Source organism: Acipenser ruthenus, chromosome 20, assembly GCF_902713425.1.
Source record: "Acipenser ruthenus chromosome 20, fAciRut3.2 maternal haplotype, whole genome shotgun sequence".
Classification (NCBI taxonomy): Eukaryota; Metazoa; Chordata; class Actinopteri; order Acipenseriformes; family Acipenseridae; genus Acipenser; species Acipenser ruthenus.
In genome coordinates, this window is record NC_081208.1 from 13422413 (window position 1) to 13438317 (window position 15905).

General features: G+C 47.0%; 1 protein-coding gene across 2 annotated transcripts in view; it reads left to right on the top strand.

Annotated features, from left to right (window-relative positions):
- ptpn6 (protein tyrosine phosphatase non-receptor type 6) overlaps positions 1-15905 on the top strand; it is a 42679-nt gene that overhangs the window by 20519 nt on the left and 6255 nt on the right. For both annotated transcript variants that reach the window (XM_058993520.1, XM_058993521.1), the window contains exons 2-8: positions 5492-5614; positions 6327-6521; positions 12113-12305; positions 12474-12590; positions 13728-13847; positions 14526-14622; positions 15343-15422. In XM_058993520.1, coding sequence (XP_058849503.1) covers positions 5492-5614; positions 6327-6521; positions 12113-12305; positions 12474-12590; positions 13728-13847; positions 14526-14622; positions 15343-15422 — 925 coding nt within the window. The remainder of the gene's footprint in view (positions 1-5491; positions 5615-6326; positions 6522-12112; positions 12306-12473; positions 12591-13727; positions 13848-14525; positions 14623-15342; positions 15423-15905) is intronic.

Below are 15905 nucleotides of genomic sequence, written 5' to 3' on the forward strand. Positions count from 1 at the left end.
TTCATATATGTCGGCGTCTTTACAAGAAATGAGCAGTGCAGGTGTGTCAGAAGATGAACGCGAACAGGGAGCTTCGAGTTAGTTACAGCGTGTTCACAGTAAAATACAAGTTCAACCAACAGTGGCTAAAAGATTTCCCCTGGCTTAAGTTTGAGAATGTTAAAAAAAATCCATGTATTGCACTTTTTATCAGGATACGGGGAACTGATGGCAGGCAAGACTGCATTTTTAACAGGGAGCCAGAAGTTCAAACATGAAAATATATTAAACACAGTGCTTCAAAACGGCACGCAGTGTGCAGAGAGGCAGCTCAGCCCGCTACCATAAACAGCGAGCAGCACATTGAGGAACATGCGACCAGGCAGTTAAAATAAAAAGGTCCCTTTTTAATTTAGTTGATGCAGAAGTATTGAACTGCAGAAGTGATATTTAAGAAAGGAAGGAAAAAAAGATCTATAGATATTCAACAATACATTTGAGCAAAAATTGTATTATTATTATAATTATTTTTTGTGTGCGCGTCTTTTTTTTAAAACGTCTACGCACATGCGCCATATAAAGTCAGCGTAGAGCGTTTGTCACGGTTTTGTTGTGGTGGTTGTTTTGTTTTATTATTGCTATTACGTATCGGACACCATTATATGAAATCCCGCTAATAATTGCTGGTCATAGCTTACTGGTGGATCGCTCACAGCTTACTGGTGGATCGTTCATAGCTTACTGGTGGATCGCTCACAGCTTACTGGTGGATCGCTCATAGCTTACTAGTGGATCGCTCACAGCTTACTGGTGGATCGCTCATAGCTTACTGGTGGATCGCTCACAGCTTACTGGTGGATCGCTCATAGCTTACTGGTGGATCGCTCACAGCTTACTGATGGATCGCTCACAGCTTACTGGTGGATCGCTCACAGTTTACTGGTGGATCGCTCATAGCTTACTGGTGGATCGCTCACAGCTTACTGGTGGATTGCTCATAGCTTACTGGTGGATCGCTCATAGCTTACTGGTGGATCACTCACAGCTTACTGGTGGATTGCTCATAGCTTACTGGTGGATCGCTCATAGCTTACTGGTGGATCGCGGGGCCCGCTGAGATCGCAGTGTTTGGTGTATTGGCCATCACTGAGTTAGAAGATTAGTAGAATTGTTCAAATCTCAACATCGAAGGGGGCTGATGGCACAGGGGTTTTAACCATGGTTATTCTGTGCATTTACCGTAGTTTACCCTGGCTTGCCATGTTTTTCAATATGCTTTACCATTCCTCTCCATGTTTTACAATGCTTACATGTGCTTTACCAGGCTTTCACTGTGCTTCATTACACGTTGCTGTGCTTTTACTATGAGGACTTTTATATGGGTTACATCATGTTTTTTTTTTAAAGAGATAATCTAACGGACTGATGGTTAATACTGAATACAGGGCAGTGGTCTTAATACTGAATACAGGAGTTCCTAACATTGCAGGCATCACATTGCTGCCAATAGGACTGTGAAAAGTGTTCCTAATTGTGAGGTGGCCTTTACACAGAGAAGCTGTTTCACTGTCTTACAACACAGATCAGCACTGAGGGAGCCAGGCAGTCCTCAGTGGATTGTTACTCCCTGCTCTGTGTCTCTCAGTCCTCAGTGGATTGTTACTCCCTGCTCTGTGTCTCTCAGTCCTCAGTGGATTGTTACTCCCTGCTCTGTGTCACTCAGTCCTCAGTGGATTGTTACTCGCTGCTCTGTCTCTCTCAGTCCTCAGTGGATTGTTACTCCCTGCTCTGTGTCTCTCAGTCCTCGGTGGATTGTTACTCCCTGCTCTGTGTCTCTCTCAGTCCTCAGTGGATTGTTACTCCCTGCTCTGTGTCTCTCAGTCCTCGGTGGATTGTTACTCCCTGCTCTGTGTCTCTCAGTCCTCAGTGGATTGTTACTCCCTGCTCTGTGTCTCTCAGTCCTCGGTGGATTGTTACTCCCTGCTCTGTGTCTCTCAGTCCTCAGTGGATTGTTACTCCCTGCTCTGTGTCTCTCAGTCCTCAGTGGATTGTTACTCGCTGCTCTGTGTCTCTCAGTCCTCAGTGGATTGTTACTCCCTGCTCTGTGTCTCTCAGTCCTCGTGGATTCTTACTCCCTGCTCTGTGTCTCTCAGTCCTCAGTAGATTGTTACTCGCTGCTCTGTGTCTCTCTCAGTCCTCAGTGGATTGTTACTCCCTGCTCTGTGTCTCTCAGTCCTCAGTGGATTGTTACTCGCTGCTCTGTGTCTCTCAGTCCTCAGTGGATTGTTACTCCCTGCTCTGTGTCTCTCAGTCCTCAGTGGATTGTTACTCCCTGCTCTGTGTCTCTCAGTCCTCAGTGGATTGTTACTCCCTGCTCTGTGTCTCTCAGTCCTCAGTGTCTCACTCAGTCCTCAGAGTCCAGGGCACAGCGAAGGCAGAGCTTTCATTGCAGAAACGGACATGCAAAACACACACTCGAAATGGCACTTATAACAATGTCCTGCAGTTAAAACACAGCAAAGTATAATACAGCATGGTGCAAACATAGTGAAGCATAGGCAAGCAATGGTAAAATATATGAATAAACAAACCACGGTAAACTAACCCTTATTAAAGTTTCCCACAATGCCGATCTGTTAATAAATATCGAGAGTTGAGTGAATCTCTCACCCGCCTCTGCTTATTAACATGCAGCTCCTCAGTTTTATCAGCTCACATCTCAGAAACACAGAGACAGCAAACAGAATCACCTTCAAGGGCACATAAAGAAAGACAGACAGACAGATAGACACACACACAGACAGCCAGACAGCCAGACAGACAGATAGACACACACACAGACAGCCAGCCAGACAGACAGGTACACAGACAGACAGGCAGACAGCCGGGCAGATAGACAGACAGACAGACAGACAGACAGGCACACAGACAGGGGCGCTCAGGGCCGGCCTTAGGCCTATGCAGCCTATGCGACCGCAGGGGACCCCGCGCCTCAAAGGGCCCTGCAGATTGTTTTGTATTTACAGTAGGCTACTGTCGCTTTAAATAATTCTTTCTGAAGTATTCTTGTGTGTGTATATTATAATTAGGCCTGTATTTTTTTCACAGTAACAAATGATTTATTTCACTGCATTGATGGTATAAAAATAAGCATTTCAAGATATTTCACAATAAACAATATTTATTAAAGCAGAAAAAATAGCTTTGTCATTCAAAATGGATCATTTTCTCTAGAGTTATTATACAACAAATGTTTCTAAATATTTAAATGCTGACCTGAAAAACAGCGAATACTAAATTGTAGAATATTTCTATTTTCACCATCAGTGAATTATCAAACAAAATACAAACATAAATACATGTAAAAATAACATTAGACATGTGAAATGTCCCCTTCTTGTACTGGGCAGAGCGATCTTTAGCAGAGATATTTCTGATCTTTGATGACGCTGGTGTGTTTAACAGAGATATTTCTGATCTTTGATGACGCTGGTGTGTTTAACAGAGTTATTTCTGATCTTTGATGACGCTGGTGTGTTTAACAGAGTTATTTCTGATCTTTGATGACGCTGGTGTCTTTATTAGCTGGTGTGATTTTGTTGAAGACATTTGAAAGAAATGGTGCAGCTCTGTGCAGTGTGTGTTCAATCGTTTACCGGAAGCAAACAAAACCGACTGCCAGGTTCCTAATGCAGTGTACAGGCAGTGTGTCAATAAGGCAAGAGTTTGCTGTATTTATTTTCAGTGATAAAATCTACATATTTACACTATTCTTTTGGAAATGTTAATTTTCAGGGGGATCTACATATTATTATTATTATTTATTTCTTAGCAGACGCCCTTATCCAGGGCGACTTACAATTGTTACAAGATATCACATTATACATTATTTCACATTATACAGATATCACATTATTTTTACATACAATTACCCATTTATACAGTTGGGTTTTTACTGGAGCAATCTAGGTAAAGTACCTTGCTCAAGGGTACAACAGCACCCACAACCCTCCAGTCAAGAGTCCAGAGCCCTAACCACTACTCCACACTGCTGACCTGAAACAAATACAACCTTAATTATACTTTCAAATAGGTAAGCGACGTAGCATCTGTGTTCTACAGATGTATATAATATAATGGTGTCTATTTGTGTGGTTGTGTTTATGATTGATACTGGTTCCGTTTTCTCGATTATTTGAGCAGCGCGGAGAAGTTGTTCAGAGCAGCAATCAGCATGTTTATTTTTTGCTTGTACTGCTTGGTTTCAATAAGAGTTTTTCTGCATTTACTTTATTAGTAAAGCAAGCAGGAATACATCAATCACTTTCATTTTGAACCCTTCAAAATGTCATAGTGATTGAGGAAGGCGGAGAAACCAGAGTGATGAACAGGTCGCTCACTCCAAGAGCAAATGAAATGAATACAAGTAAATAGAAAACAGCAGACAAGGGCAGAAACCACAGAGGACATGCACATCAACATGATATTGGTGGAAGATATCAGAAAAATACATTGTAACTAAAAAACAATCTACAATAACTGTGAGTTCAAGCAGTGGCAGAAAGAGGGAGAGAAGGGTGTAAATACCTCTGTGGAGCTCGAGAGAACAAGGAGAGCAGAGACAGAAAGAGACCAGAGAGGGTTCAGATCTCCAACTGCAGAAACAAAACCCATCTCTGATCATGAGGGCTGTGACTACATTCTACTGTCAGGGAGAATTATTTGCTAGACAGCAGCTTCACAACCTAGATTGTAGACTGCAGTGTGATCCTGGGACCTGGCTGGGATTGGTCTGTACACACTGGTGTCATTGTGCAGCTGGCCATGGGCTTGCTGGCACACTGAGCTGATTCTGACAGTATGACAAGCATGCGTGGAGGTAGAAGCGAACCCATTCTGACACATCGCTGGCCCCTCAGTGTGCTGAGGGAGTTCATCTTGATCATCTTGAACAGCATCTAGCTCATAAACTGTCTGAGATGCCCATATTTTCAGTAATTACAGGCAATATCTAACAGTATTGTTCTCACTCTCCTCTCACTCCTCTCTCTCTCCTATCACTCCTCTCCTCTCACTCTCCTCTCACTCCTCTCTCTCCTGTCACTCTTCTCACCCCTCTCACTCCTCTCTCTCCTGTCACTCTTCTCACTCCTCTCACTCCTCTCTCCTCTCACTCTTCTCTCCTGTCACTTCTCACTCCTCTCTCAACTCTCACTCCTCTCTCTCCTCTCTCTCCTCTCTCTCCTCTCACTTCTCACTCCTCTCCTCTCACTCCTCTCTCCTCTCACTCTCCTCTCTCTCCTCTCACTCCTCTCTCGCCTCTCACTCCTCTCACTTCTCTCTTGCCTGTCACTCCTCTCACTCCTCTCACTCCTCTCTCATCTCACTCCTCTCTCTCTCTTCTCACTCCTCTCCTCTCATTCCTCTCTCCTCACTCCTCTCTCTCTTCTCACTCCTCTATCTCCTCTCTCTCCTCTCACTCCTCTCACTCTTCTCACTCCTCCCCTGGCAGGTGGTTCCATCGTGATCTCAGTGGGGTTGATGCTGAGGCACTGCTGAAATCCCGCGGAATTCACGGCAGCTTCCTGTGCCGCCCAAGCCGCAAGAACCAGGGAGACTTCTCCCTGTCTGTCAGGTAACCCTAACCAGCCAGCTCCCTGTATGTCTGTGTGCAAGAACCACAGCCAGCTCCCTGTGTGTCTGTGTGCCAGAACCACAGCCAGCTCCTTGTGTGAGTCCGTGTGCCAGAACCACAGCCAGCTCTGTGTGTGTCCATGTGCCAGAACCACAGCCAGCTCCCTGTGTGTGTCCGTGGTGCCAGAACCACAGCCAGCTCCCTGTGTGTCTGTGTGCCAGGACCACAGCCAGCTCCCTGTGTGTCCGTGTGCCAGAACCACAGCCAGCTCCCTGTGTGTCTGTGTGCCAGAACCACAGCCAGCTCCCTGTGTGTCTGTGTGCCAGGACCACAGCCAGCTCCCTGTGTGTCTGTGTGCCAGAACCACAGCCAGCTCCCTGTGTGTGTCTGTGTGCCAGAACCACATCCAGCTCCCTGTGTGTCTGTGTGCCAGAACCACAGCCAGCTCCCTGTGTGTCTGTGTGCAAGAACCACAGCCAGCTCCCTGTGTGTCTGTGTGCCAGAACCACAGCCAGCTCCCTGTGTGTCTGTGTGACAGAACCACAGCCAGCTCCCTGTGTGTGTCTGTGTGCCAGAACCACAGCCAGCTCCCTGTGTGTGTCTGTGTGCCAGAACCACAGCCAGCTCCCTGTGTGTGTCTCTGTGCCTCTCAGTTTCATTCATAGCAGTAAGGAGCTGACCCCCCCCCCCCCCCCCCCTTCCCCTCTCTCAGGGTGGGTGAGCTGGTGACTCACATTCGGATCCAGAACACAGGGGATTTCTATGACCTGTATGGAGGGGAGAAGTTTGCCACTCTGTCGGAGCTCGTGGAGTATTACACCACGGAGCATGGGACCCTGCAGGACCGGGACGGGACCCTCATTGAGCTGCGCTACCCCTTGAACTGCTCCGAGCCCACCTCCGAGAGGTGAGACTGGGGGGGGCTGGTGCAGTACGTAGGCTTGCAAACATCTAGACAACATTTAGTGATGAAACTTTAACATAATTTACTGAGAGTATCTTTCCACTCCTCTCTCAATCTCTCTCTATCTCCCTTCCCCTCTCCCTCTCTTTCTCTCTCCACTCTCCTTCCCTCTCTCCCTCTTTCTGTCTCCCTATTTCTCTCCCCCTCTCTCTCCCTCTCGCTCTCCCTCTTTGTATCCTCTCTCTCTCTCTCTCTCTCTCTGTCTCTCTCTCTCTCTTTCAGTTTTTGACACTTCCTGTTTTATTTTTTTGTGGTTGGAAAATGCAGCTTCAATATTTCTCAACTCTCGAGTGTTCTGACCATAAGACAGCACCCCCTGCTCCCTCTCACCCCCCCTCCCTCTCCCTCTTCTCTGTCTCATTCTCTAATATACTATTAGCTGGGTGTGTCTCATTCTCTAATATACTATTAGCTGTGTGTGTCTCATTCTCTAATATACTATTAGCTGGGTGTGTCTCATTCTCTAATATACTATTAGCTGGGTGTCTCATTCTCTGTTGCTCTTTCTGCTCTGATCACTATTCACCGAGCCTCAGTGCACAGCACCACACTGACAAGCTCACTTCCCCACCGTCAGCCTCGAGGAGTCTTTTCAGAAGCTCTTCTCTTTAGAATAGTCAGTGGGTGTGGTGAATAATAATCTGAGCAGAAACAGCAATAGAGAACGAGAGAGACACACACAGACGATTAAACAGAGAGAGCCGGTACTGGGTGCATGTAAGCTGTATTAAACAGAGAGAGCAGGTACTGGGTGCATGTAAGCTGTATTAAACAGAGAGAGCAGGTACTGGGTGCATGTAAGCTGTATTATCACTGCCCTTGTTTAAAGGAGTGCTTACCAGGGCTCTTTAAAACCCATTCTCTTACACCTGCTATAATCAACAATACCAGATGCTGTGTTCTTTCTAGTTTAGTTGCCATTTTAATATATATATATATATATATATATATATATACACACACACACAGACACACATAATTAAGTTCTAGTGTAAAAAAATAAAGTTCTTTTTTCAGAGTTCGGGTTGCGATTCGCTTCCTTTTTTGCGGTTGGAAAGTTTGGTTGGTGTGTGTGCTTTGCTTTGACATGAGAGGTATTTTTAGCTTCCTTCTCCTCCCCTCTCTCACTTGCTCGTGCAGATACATTATCACTTCTCACTTTCAAACCCCCCCCCCCCCCCCCCGATTTCATTCTGACCAATATTTTCCATCATGTGACCATTTCAAAATACCACTCATTTCAAAATAAACTGCTGTTTCACCAGATTGAAACTGATGTTAGTCTACATGACTGAATATCATTCTAGACAGAAAGGGGTCGGCTGGACAGATTCACTTCTTTTAGTTTATATTAGTGAGGAGACAGACAGTAGTCTTATATAAGAGACATGGAAAGGGCAGTAGCACTATATTGAAAGCTACTGTGTGTGAATATAGAGCTGTTATATCATCACTGTTGTGTATTTATATGATTCCGGTTTCTCTTCTGGGCTAGACGCCCTGGTGCTCAGACACAGCCTGGTCCTGAGTTAACTCTTCATTCACTGAAACAACACAAACACCTCTCTCTGAACTCTGAGAAGCTGTGTCTCTGTGGCGGGTTGGTATTTAATCTGCAGGCCAATCGAGCCTCTTGCATCAACTCCAAAAACAATACCACTGAACTGCACCAGCACTGTGACTCTGCACTGCTCTGCATCCAGCACTGTGACTCTGCACTGCTCTGCATCCAGCACTGTGACTCTGCACTGCTCTGCATCCAGCACTGTGACTCTGCACTGCTCTGCATCCAGCACTGTGACTCTGCACTGCTCTGCATCCAGCACTGTGACTCTGCACTGCGCTGCATCCAGCACTGTGACTCTGCACTGCTCTGCATCCAGCACTGTGACTCTGCACTGCTCTGCATCCAGCACTGTGACTCTGCACTGCTCTGCATCCAGCACTGTGACTCTCCACTGCTCTGCATCCAGCACTGTGACTCTGCACTGCTCTGCATCCAGCACTGTGACTCTGCACTGCTCTGCATCCAGCACTGTGACTCTCCACTGCTCTGCATCCAGCACTGTGACTCTCCACTGCTCTGCATCCAGCACTGTGACTCTGCACTGCTCTGCATCCAGCACTGTGACTCTGCACTGCTCTGCATCCAGCACTGTGACTCTGCACTGCTCTGCATCCAACACTGTGACTCTGCACTGCGCTGCATCCAGCACTGTGACTCTGCACTGCTCTGCATCCAGCACTGTGACTCTGCACTGCTCTGCATCCAACACTGTGACTCTGCACTGCTCTGCATCCAGCACTGTGACTCTGCACTGCTCTGCATCCAACACTGTGACTCTGCACTGCTCTGCATCCAGCACTGTGACTCTGCACTGCTCTGCATCCAGCACTGTGACTCTGCACTGCTCTGCATCCAGCAGTGTGACTCTGCACTGCTCTGCATCCAGCAGTGTGACTCTGCACTGCTCTGCATCCAGCACTGTGACTCTGCACTGCTCTGCATCCAGCACTGTGACTTTCCATGTGTGCTCTAATTGTGCTCGAGCGTCACATTCTAGATTCTGAGTACAGGGGGGTGGGTACTGGATGCTGCAGGGCTGCCTCTCTGTGCTGTTACTGAATGATGCCTCCCCCTGCTGGTGTGTAACTGTACTGCTTGAACTGAGTTTATCACTGGGTGTGTAATGAGTTTGTCTCTCTCTGCCCCCCCCCCTGCTGGTGTGTAACTGTACTGCTTGAACTGAGTTTATGACTGGGTGTGTAATGAGTTTCTTTCTCTCTACCTCCCCCTGCTGGTGTGTAGCAGTACCCATGGCGTTTTCAGGCTGTATGAAAGTCACCTGTCCAATAGGATTGCAGTGCTGTATCACTGTGTGTACTGAGTCTCTCTGTCTGTATCACTGTGTAGAGTATTTCTGTTTGTATCACTGTGTGTGTTGAGTTTCTCTGTCTGTATCACTGTGTGTGTTGAGTCTCTCTGTCTGTATCACTGTGTACTGAGTCTCTCTGTCTGTATCACTGTGTGTGTTGAGTCTCTCTGTCTGTATCACTGGTGTGTTGAGTCTCTCTGTATCACTGTGTACTGAGTCTCTCTGTCTGTATCACTGGTGTGTTGAGTCTCTCTGTCTGTATCACTGTGTGTGTTGAGTTTCTCTGTCTGTAGCACTGTGTACTGAGTCTCTCTGTCTGTATCACTATTTACTGAGTCTCTGTCTGTATCACTGTGTACTGAGTCTCTGTATCACTCTGTATTGAGTCTCTGTCTGTATCACTGTGTGTACTGAGTCTCTCTGCCTGTAGCACTGTGTACTGAGTCTGTCTGTATCACTGTGTACTGAGTCTCTCTGTCTGTATCACTGGTGTGTTGAGTCTCTCTGTCTGTATCACTGTGTATTGAGTCTCTCTGTCTGTATCACTGTGTATTGAGTCTCTCTGTATCACTCTGTATTGAGTCTCTGTCTGTATCACTATGTATTGAGTCTCTCTGTCTGTATCACTGTGTACTGAGTCTGTCTGTATCACTGTGTACTGAGTCTCTCTGTCTGTATCACTGGTGTGTTGAGTCTCTCTGTCTGTATCACTGTGTATTGAGTCTCTCTGTCTGTATCACTGTGTATTGAGTCTCTCTGTATCACTCTGTATTGAGTCTCTGTCTGTATCACTATGTATTGAGTCTCTCTGTCTGTATCACTGTGTACTGAGTCTCTCTGTCTGTATCACTGGTGTGTTGAGTCTCTGTCTGTATCACTGTGTACTGAGTCTCTCTGTCTGTATCACTGTGTGTGTTGAGTCTCTCTGTCTGTAGCACTGTGTGTGTTGAGTCTCTGTCTGTATCACTGTGTGTGTTGAGTCTCTCTGTCTGTATCACTATGTATTGAGTCTCTCTGTATCACTCTGTATTGAGTCTCTCTGTATCACTATGTACTGAGTCTCTCTGTATCACTCTGAATTGAGTCTATGTCTGTATCACTGTGTACTGAGTCTCTGTCTGTGTCACTGTGTACTGAGTCTCTCTGTCTGTAGCACTGTGTGTGTTGAGTCTCTGTCTGTATCACTGTGTGTGTTGAGTCTCTCTGTCTTTATCACTATGTATTGAGTCTCTCTGTATCACTATGTACTGGGTCTCTCTGTATCACTGTGTACTGAGTCTCTCTGTATCACTCTGAATTGAGTCTCTGTCTGTATCACTGTGTACTGAGTCTCTGTCTGTATCACTGTGTACTGAGTCTCTCTGTATCACTCTGAATTGAGTCTCTGTCTGTATCACTGTGTACTGAGTCTCTGTCTGTATCACTGTGTACTGAGTCTCTCTGCCTGTAGCACTGTGTACTGAGTCTCTCTGCCTGTAGCACTGTGTACTGAGTCTCTGTCTGTATCACTGTGTACTGAGTCTCTCTGTATCACTCTGAATTGAGTCTCTGTCTGTATCACTGTGTACTGAGTCTCTGTCTGTATCACTGTGTACTGAGTCTCTCTGCCTGTAGCACTGTGTACTGAGTCTCTGTCTGTATCACTGTGTACTGAGTCTCTCTGTATTACTCTGAATTGAGTCTCTGTCTGTATCACTGTATACTGAGTCTCTCTGCCTGTAGCACTGTGTACTGAGTCTCTCTGCCTGTAGCACTGTGTACTGAGTCTCTCTGTATCACTCTGTATTGAGTCTCTGTCTGTATCACTGTGTACTGAGTCTCTGTCTGTATCACTGTGTGTGTTGAGTCTCTCTGTCTGTAGCACTGTGTGCTGAGTCTCTCTGTCTGTATCACTGTGTACTGAGTCTCTCTGTCTGTATCACTGTGTGTGTTGAGTTTCTCTGTCTGTATCACTGTGTACTGAGTCTCTCTGTATCACTCTGTATTGAGTCTCTGTCTGTATCACTGTGTACTGAGTCTCTCTGCCTGTAGCACTGTGTACTGAGTCTCTCTGTATCACTCTGTATTGAGCCTCTGTCTGTATCACTGTGTGTACTGAGTCTCTCTGCCTGTAGCACTGTGTACTGAGTCTCTCTGTCTGTATCACTATTTACTGAGTCTCTGTCTGTATCACTGTGTACTGAGTCTCTCTGTATCACTCTGTATTGAGTCTCTGTCTGTATCACTGTGTGTACTGAGTCTCTCTGCCTGTAGCACTGTGTACTGAGTCTCTCTGCCTGTAGCACTGTGTGCTGAGTCTCTCTGTCTGTATCACTGTGTACTGAGTCTCTCTGTCTGTATCACTGGTGTGTTGAGTCTCTCTGTCTGTATCACTGTGTACTGAGTCTCTCTGTATCACTCTGTATTGAGTCTCTGTCTGTATTACTGTGTACTGAGTCTTTCTGCCTGTAGCACTGTGTACTGAGTCATCTCTCTGTCTCCCCCTGGTGTTTTAGGTGGTATAATATTCTTTGTCAGTGGTATCACTGTGTGTACTGAGTCTCTTTTTCTGTATTGAGTCGATCTCTCTCTGTATCACTGTGTGTATGGAGAATGTGCCTGTCTGTATCACTGAGTGTGTATTGAATTCCTCTCTCTATATCCCTCTGGTGTTTTCAGGTGGTACCATGGGCACCTGTCTGGCCAGGCTGCTGAGAAGCTGCTGTGGCAGAAGGGGGAGGAGGGCACCTTCCTGGTGAGGGAGAGTCTGAGCAAGCCTGGGGACTTTGTGCTGTCAATCCTGACCGGAGAGAGCAAGGAGGTGAATGGAGAGCAGAGGAACAGAGTCTCACACGTCAAAATCATGTGCCAGGTGAGGGGGGAGGGGGGAGAGGAGTGAGGTGAGGGGGGGAGAGGAGTGAGGGGAGGGGAGGGGAGGAGGGGAGGGGAGGGGAGGAGGGGAGGGGAGGGGAGGGGAGGAGGGGAGGGAGGGGAGGGAGGGGGGATGGGCAGGCAGTATTAACCCTTTGTTTTCCCTCAGGACGGTCGCTACACTGTCGGAGGTGCTGAGCAGTTTGAGAACCTCACTGACCTGGTGGAGCACTTCAAGCAGAGTGGGATCGAGGAGGTGTCTGGAACCAGGGTCTACCTGAAACAGGTATCGCATTGCTGATCCCTGATCCCTGAACCAGAGTCTACCTGAAACAGATATCGCATTGCTGATCCCTGATCCCTGAATCAGGGTCTACCTGAAACAGGTATCGCATTGCTGATCCCTGATCCTGACCTGGGGTCTACTTGAAACAGGTATCGCATTGCTGATCCCTGAACCAGGGTCTACTTGAAACAGGTATCGCATTGCTGATCCCTGATCCTGACCTGGGGTCTACTTGAAACAGGTATCGCATTGCTGATCCCTGAACCAGGGTCTACTTGAAACAGGTATCGCATTGCTGATCCCTGATCCTGACCTGGGGTCTACCTGAAACAGGTATCGCATTGCTGATCCCTGATCCTGACCTGGGGTCTGCTTGAAACAGGTATCGCATTGCTGATCCCTGATCCCTGAACCAGAGTCTACCTGAAACAGGTATCGCATTGCTGATCCCTGATCCTGACCTGGGGTCTACTTGAAACAGGTATCGCATTGCTGATCCCTGATCCCTGAATCAGGGTCTATCTGAAACAGGTATCGCATTGCTGATCCCTGATCCCTGAACCAGAGTCTACCTGAAACAGGTATCGCATTGCTGATCCCTGATCCCTGAACCAGAGTCTACCTGAAACAGGTATCGCATTGCTGATCCCTGATCCCTGAACCAGAGTCTACTTGAAACAGGTATCGCATTGCTGATCCCTGATCCCTGAACCAGGGTCTACCTGAAACAGGTGTCGCATTGCTGATCCCTGATCCCTGAACCAGGGTCTACCTGAAACAGGTATTGCATTGCTGATCCCTGATCCCTGAACCAGGGTCTACCTGAAACAGGTATCGCATTGCTGATCCCTGATCCTGACCTGGGGTCTACTTGAAACAGGTATCGCATTGCTGATCCCTGAACCAGGGTCTACTTGAAACAGGTATCGCATTGCTGATCCCTGATCCCTGAACCAGGGTCTACCTGAAACAGGTATCGCATTGCTGATCCCTGATCCCTGAACCAGGGTCTACCTGAAACAGGTATCGCATTGCTGATTCCAGACTGATTCAGGTATTGATCGCTGGGTTTGGGTGCACCCCTGTATTGATGATTTGATTTATTGCTGTGTGGATTATTGATCTTGTGTCTCTCAGCCCTACTACTCAACTCGTATCAACGCTGCGGACATCGACAGCCGCGTTCAGGTCCTGACGAAAACGAATGATACCAATGAGGCGAGCAAGAGCAAGGCGGGATTCTGGGAGGAGTTTGACGTGAGTGACAGGAACCAGTGACACCAGTGCAATAAACTAGAGCAAGAAACCCATGCAATAAATCAGTAGAGTAAACCAGTAACGTAAACCAGAGCAACAAACCAGTGCAGTAAACCATTAGAGTAAACCAGTGCAATACACCAGTGGAATAAACCAGTGGAGTAAACCAGTGCAATAAACTAGTAGAGTAAACCAGTGCAATAAACCTGTATAGTAAACCAGTGCAATAAACCAGTAGAGTAAACCAGTGCATTAAGCCATAGAGTAAACCAGTGCAATAAACCAGTGCAGTAAACCATTAGAGTAAACCAGTGCAGTAAACCAGTGCAATAAACCAGTGCAGTAAACCAGTATAGTAAACCAGTAGAGTAAACCAGTGCAATACACCATTGCAGTAACCTTTGTCGGGTTACATTTGTTGGTCCAGTTATTTTTCCTTCGTGACCTGTCTGGTTGCATTGCACGCATGCATGAGTGATTGCAGACGTCCGGCTGAAAGTGGGGTGTTGGGTTGACTAGCCTGTTGGTGTTTGTAACTCTGTGGCTCTACTGTAGTACAACAAACCTGTACATTACCAGTGCAACACCAGTATAGAGATCTCAATGCAATCCCAGTACAATACTATTAAACTCCCAGAACCTATCCCAGTATGTCTGCTTTGTGTGTTTGACTCTCAGGCTCTTCAGAAGCAAGAAGCCAAACTGAAGAAGAGCCGCAACGAGGGGATGAGACCAGAGAATAAGAGCAAAAACCGCTACAAGAACATCCTGCCCTGTGAGAGCGTGTGTGTGTGTGTGTGTGCGTATGTGTGTGTATGTGTGTGTGCGTGTGAGAGAGGGAGCCTGCGTGTGTGCGTGTGTGTGTGTGTGTGTGTGTGTGAGAGAGAGCCTGCCTCTGTGTGTGTGTGTGTGTGTGTGAGAGAGAGAGCCTGCCTGTGTGTCTGTGTGTGTGAGAGAGAGAGAGCCTGCCTCTGTGTGTGTGTGTGTGTGTGTGTGTGTGTGTGTGTGTGTATGTATGTGTGTGTGCGTGTGAGAGAGGGAGCCTGCCTGTGTGTGTGTGTGTGTGTGTGTGTGAGAGAGAGATAGAGCCTGCCTGTGTGTGTGTGTGTGTGTGTGTGTGTGTGTGTGTGTGAGAGAGAGAGCCTGCCTGTGTGTGTGTGTGTGTGTGTGTGAGAGAGAGAGAGAGACTGCCTCTGTGTGTGTGTGTGTGTGTGAGAGTGAGAGCCTGCCTGCCTGTGTGTGTGTGCGTGTATGTGTGTGTGTGTGTGTGTGCGTGTTAGAGAGAGCCTGTCTGCCTCTGTGTGTGTGTGTCTATCTGTGTGTCTGTTTGTCTTCCTGCCTGTCTGTCTGTCGATCTATCTGCTTGTCTGTGTGTCTGTCTCTCTGTCTGTGTATTTGTGTCTCTATCTGGATCTGTCTGTCAGTGTCTCTTTCTCCTGCTCTCCTCTTCTCCCTCTCTCTCATTAATCACACTGTTCTCTTTTCGGTTCCTCAGTTGATGAGACCCGAGTTATCTTGCAGTCAGGTGATCCCAATGTCGTCGGCTCTGATTACATCAATGCAAACTACATCTCGGTAAGGAGCTGGAAAAAACAACATTTCCCAGGGGAGTTTTCACCAGAAGGACCATCTAACACCACTAAATCATGGGAGATGCAGTTCCTGTCTATGCCCTCAAACACTCAGAAAGTCTGCACAGGAAAAAGCTAAAAGAATCGGAGTCAAGCAGACCAGCGTTTGGGCTCTAGTGCCTTCATCAGTGTTATTGAAACTAGAAGAGACCGAGTCAAGCAGACCAGCGTTTGGGCTCTAGTGCCTTCATCAGTGTTACTGAAACTAGAAGAGACCGAGTCAAGCAGACCAGCATTTGGGCTCTAGTGCCTTCATCAGTGTTATTGAAACTAGAAGAGACCGAGTCAAGCAGACCAGCATTTGGGCTCTAGTGCCTTCATCAGTGTTAATGAAACTAGAAGAGACCGAGTCAAGCAGACCAGCATTTGGGCTCTAGTGCCTTCATCAGTGTTATTGAAACTAGAAGAGACCGAGTCAAGCAGACCA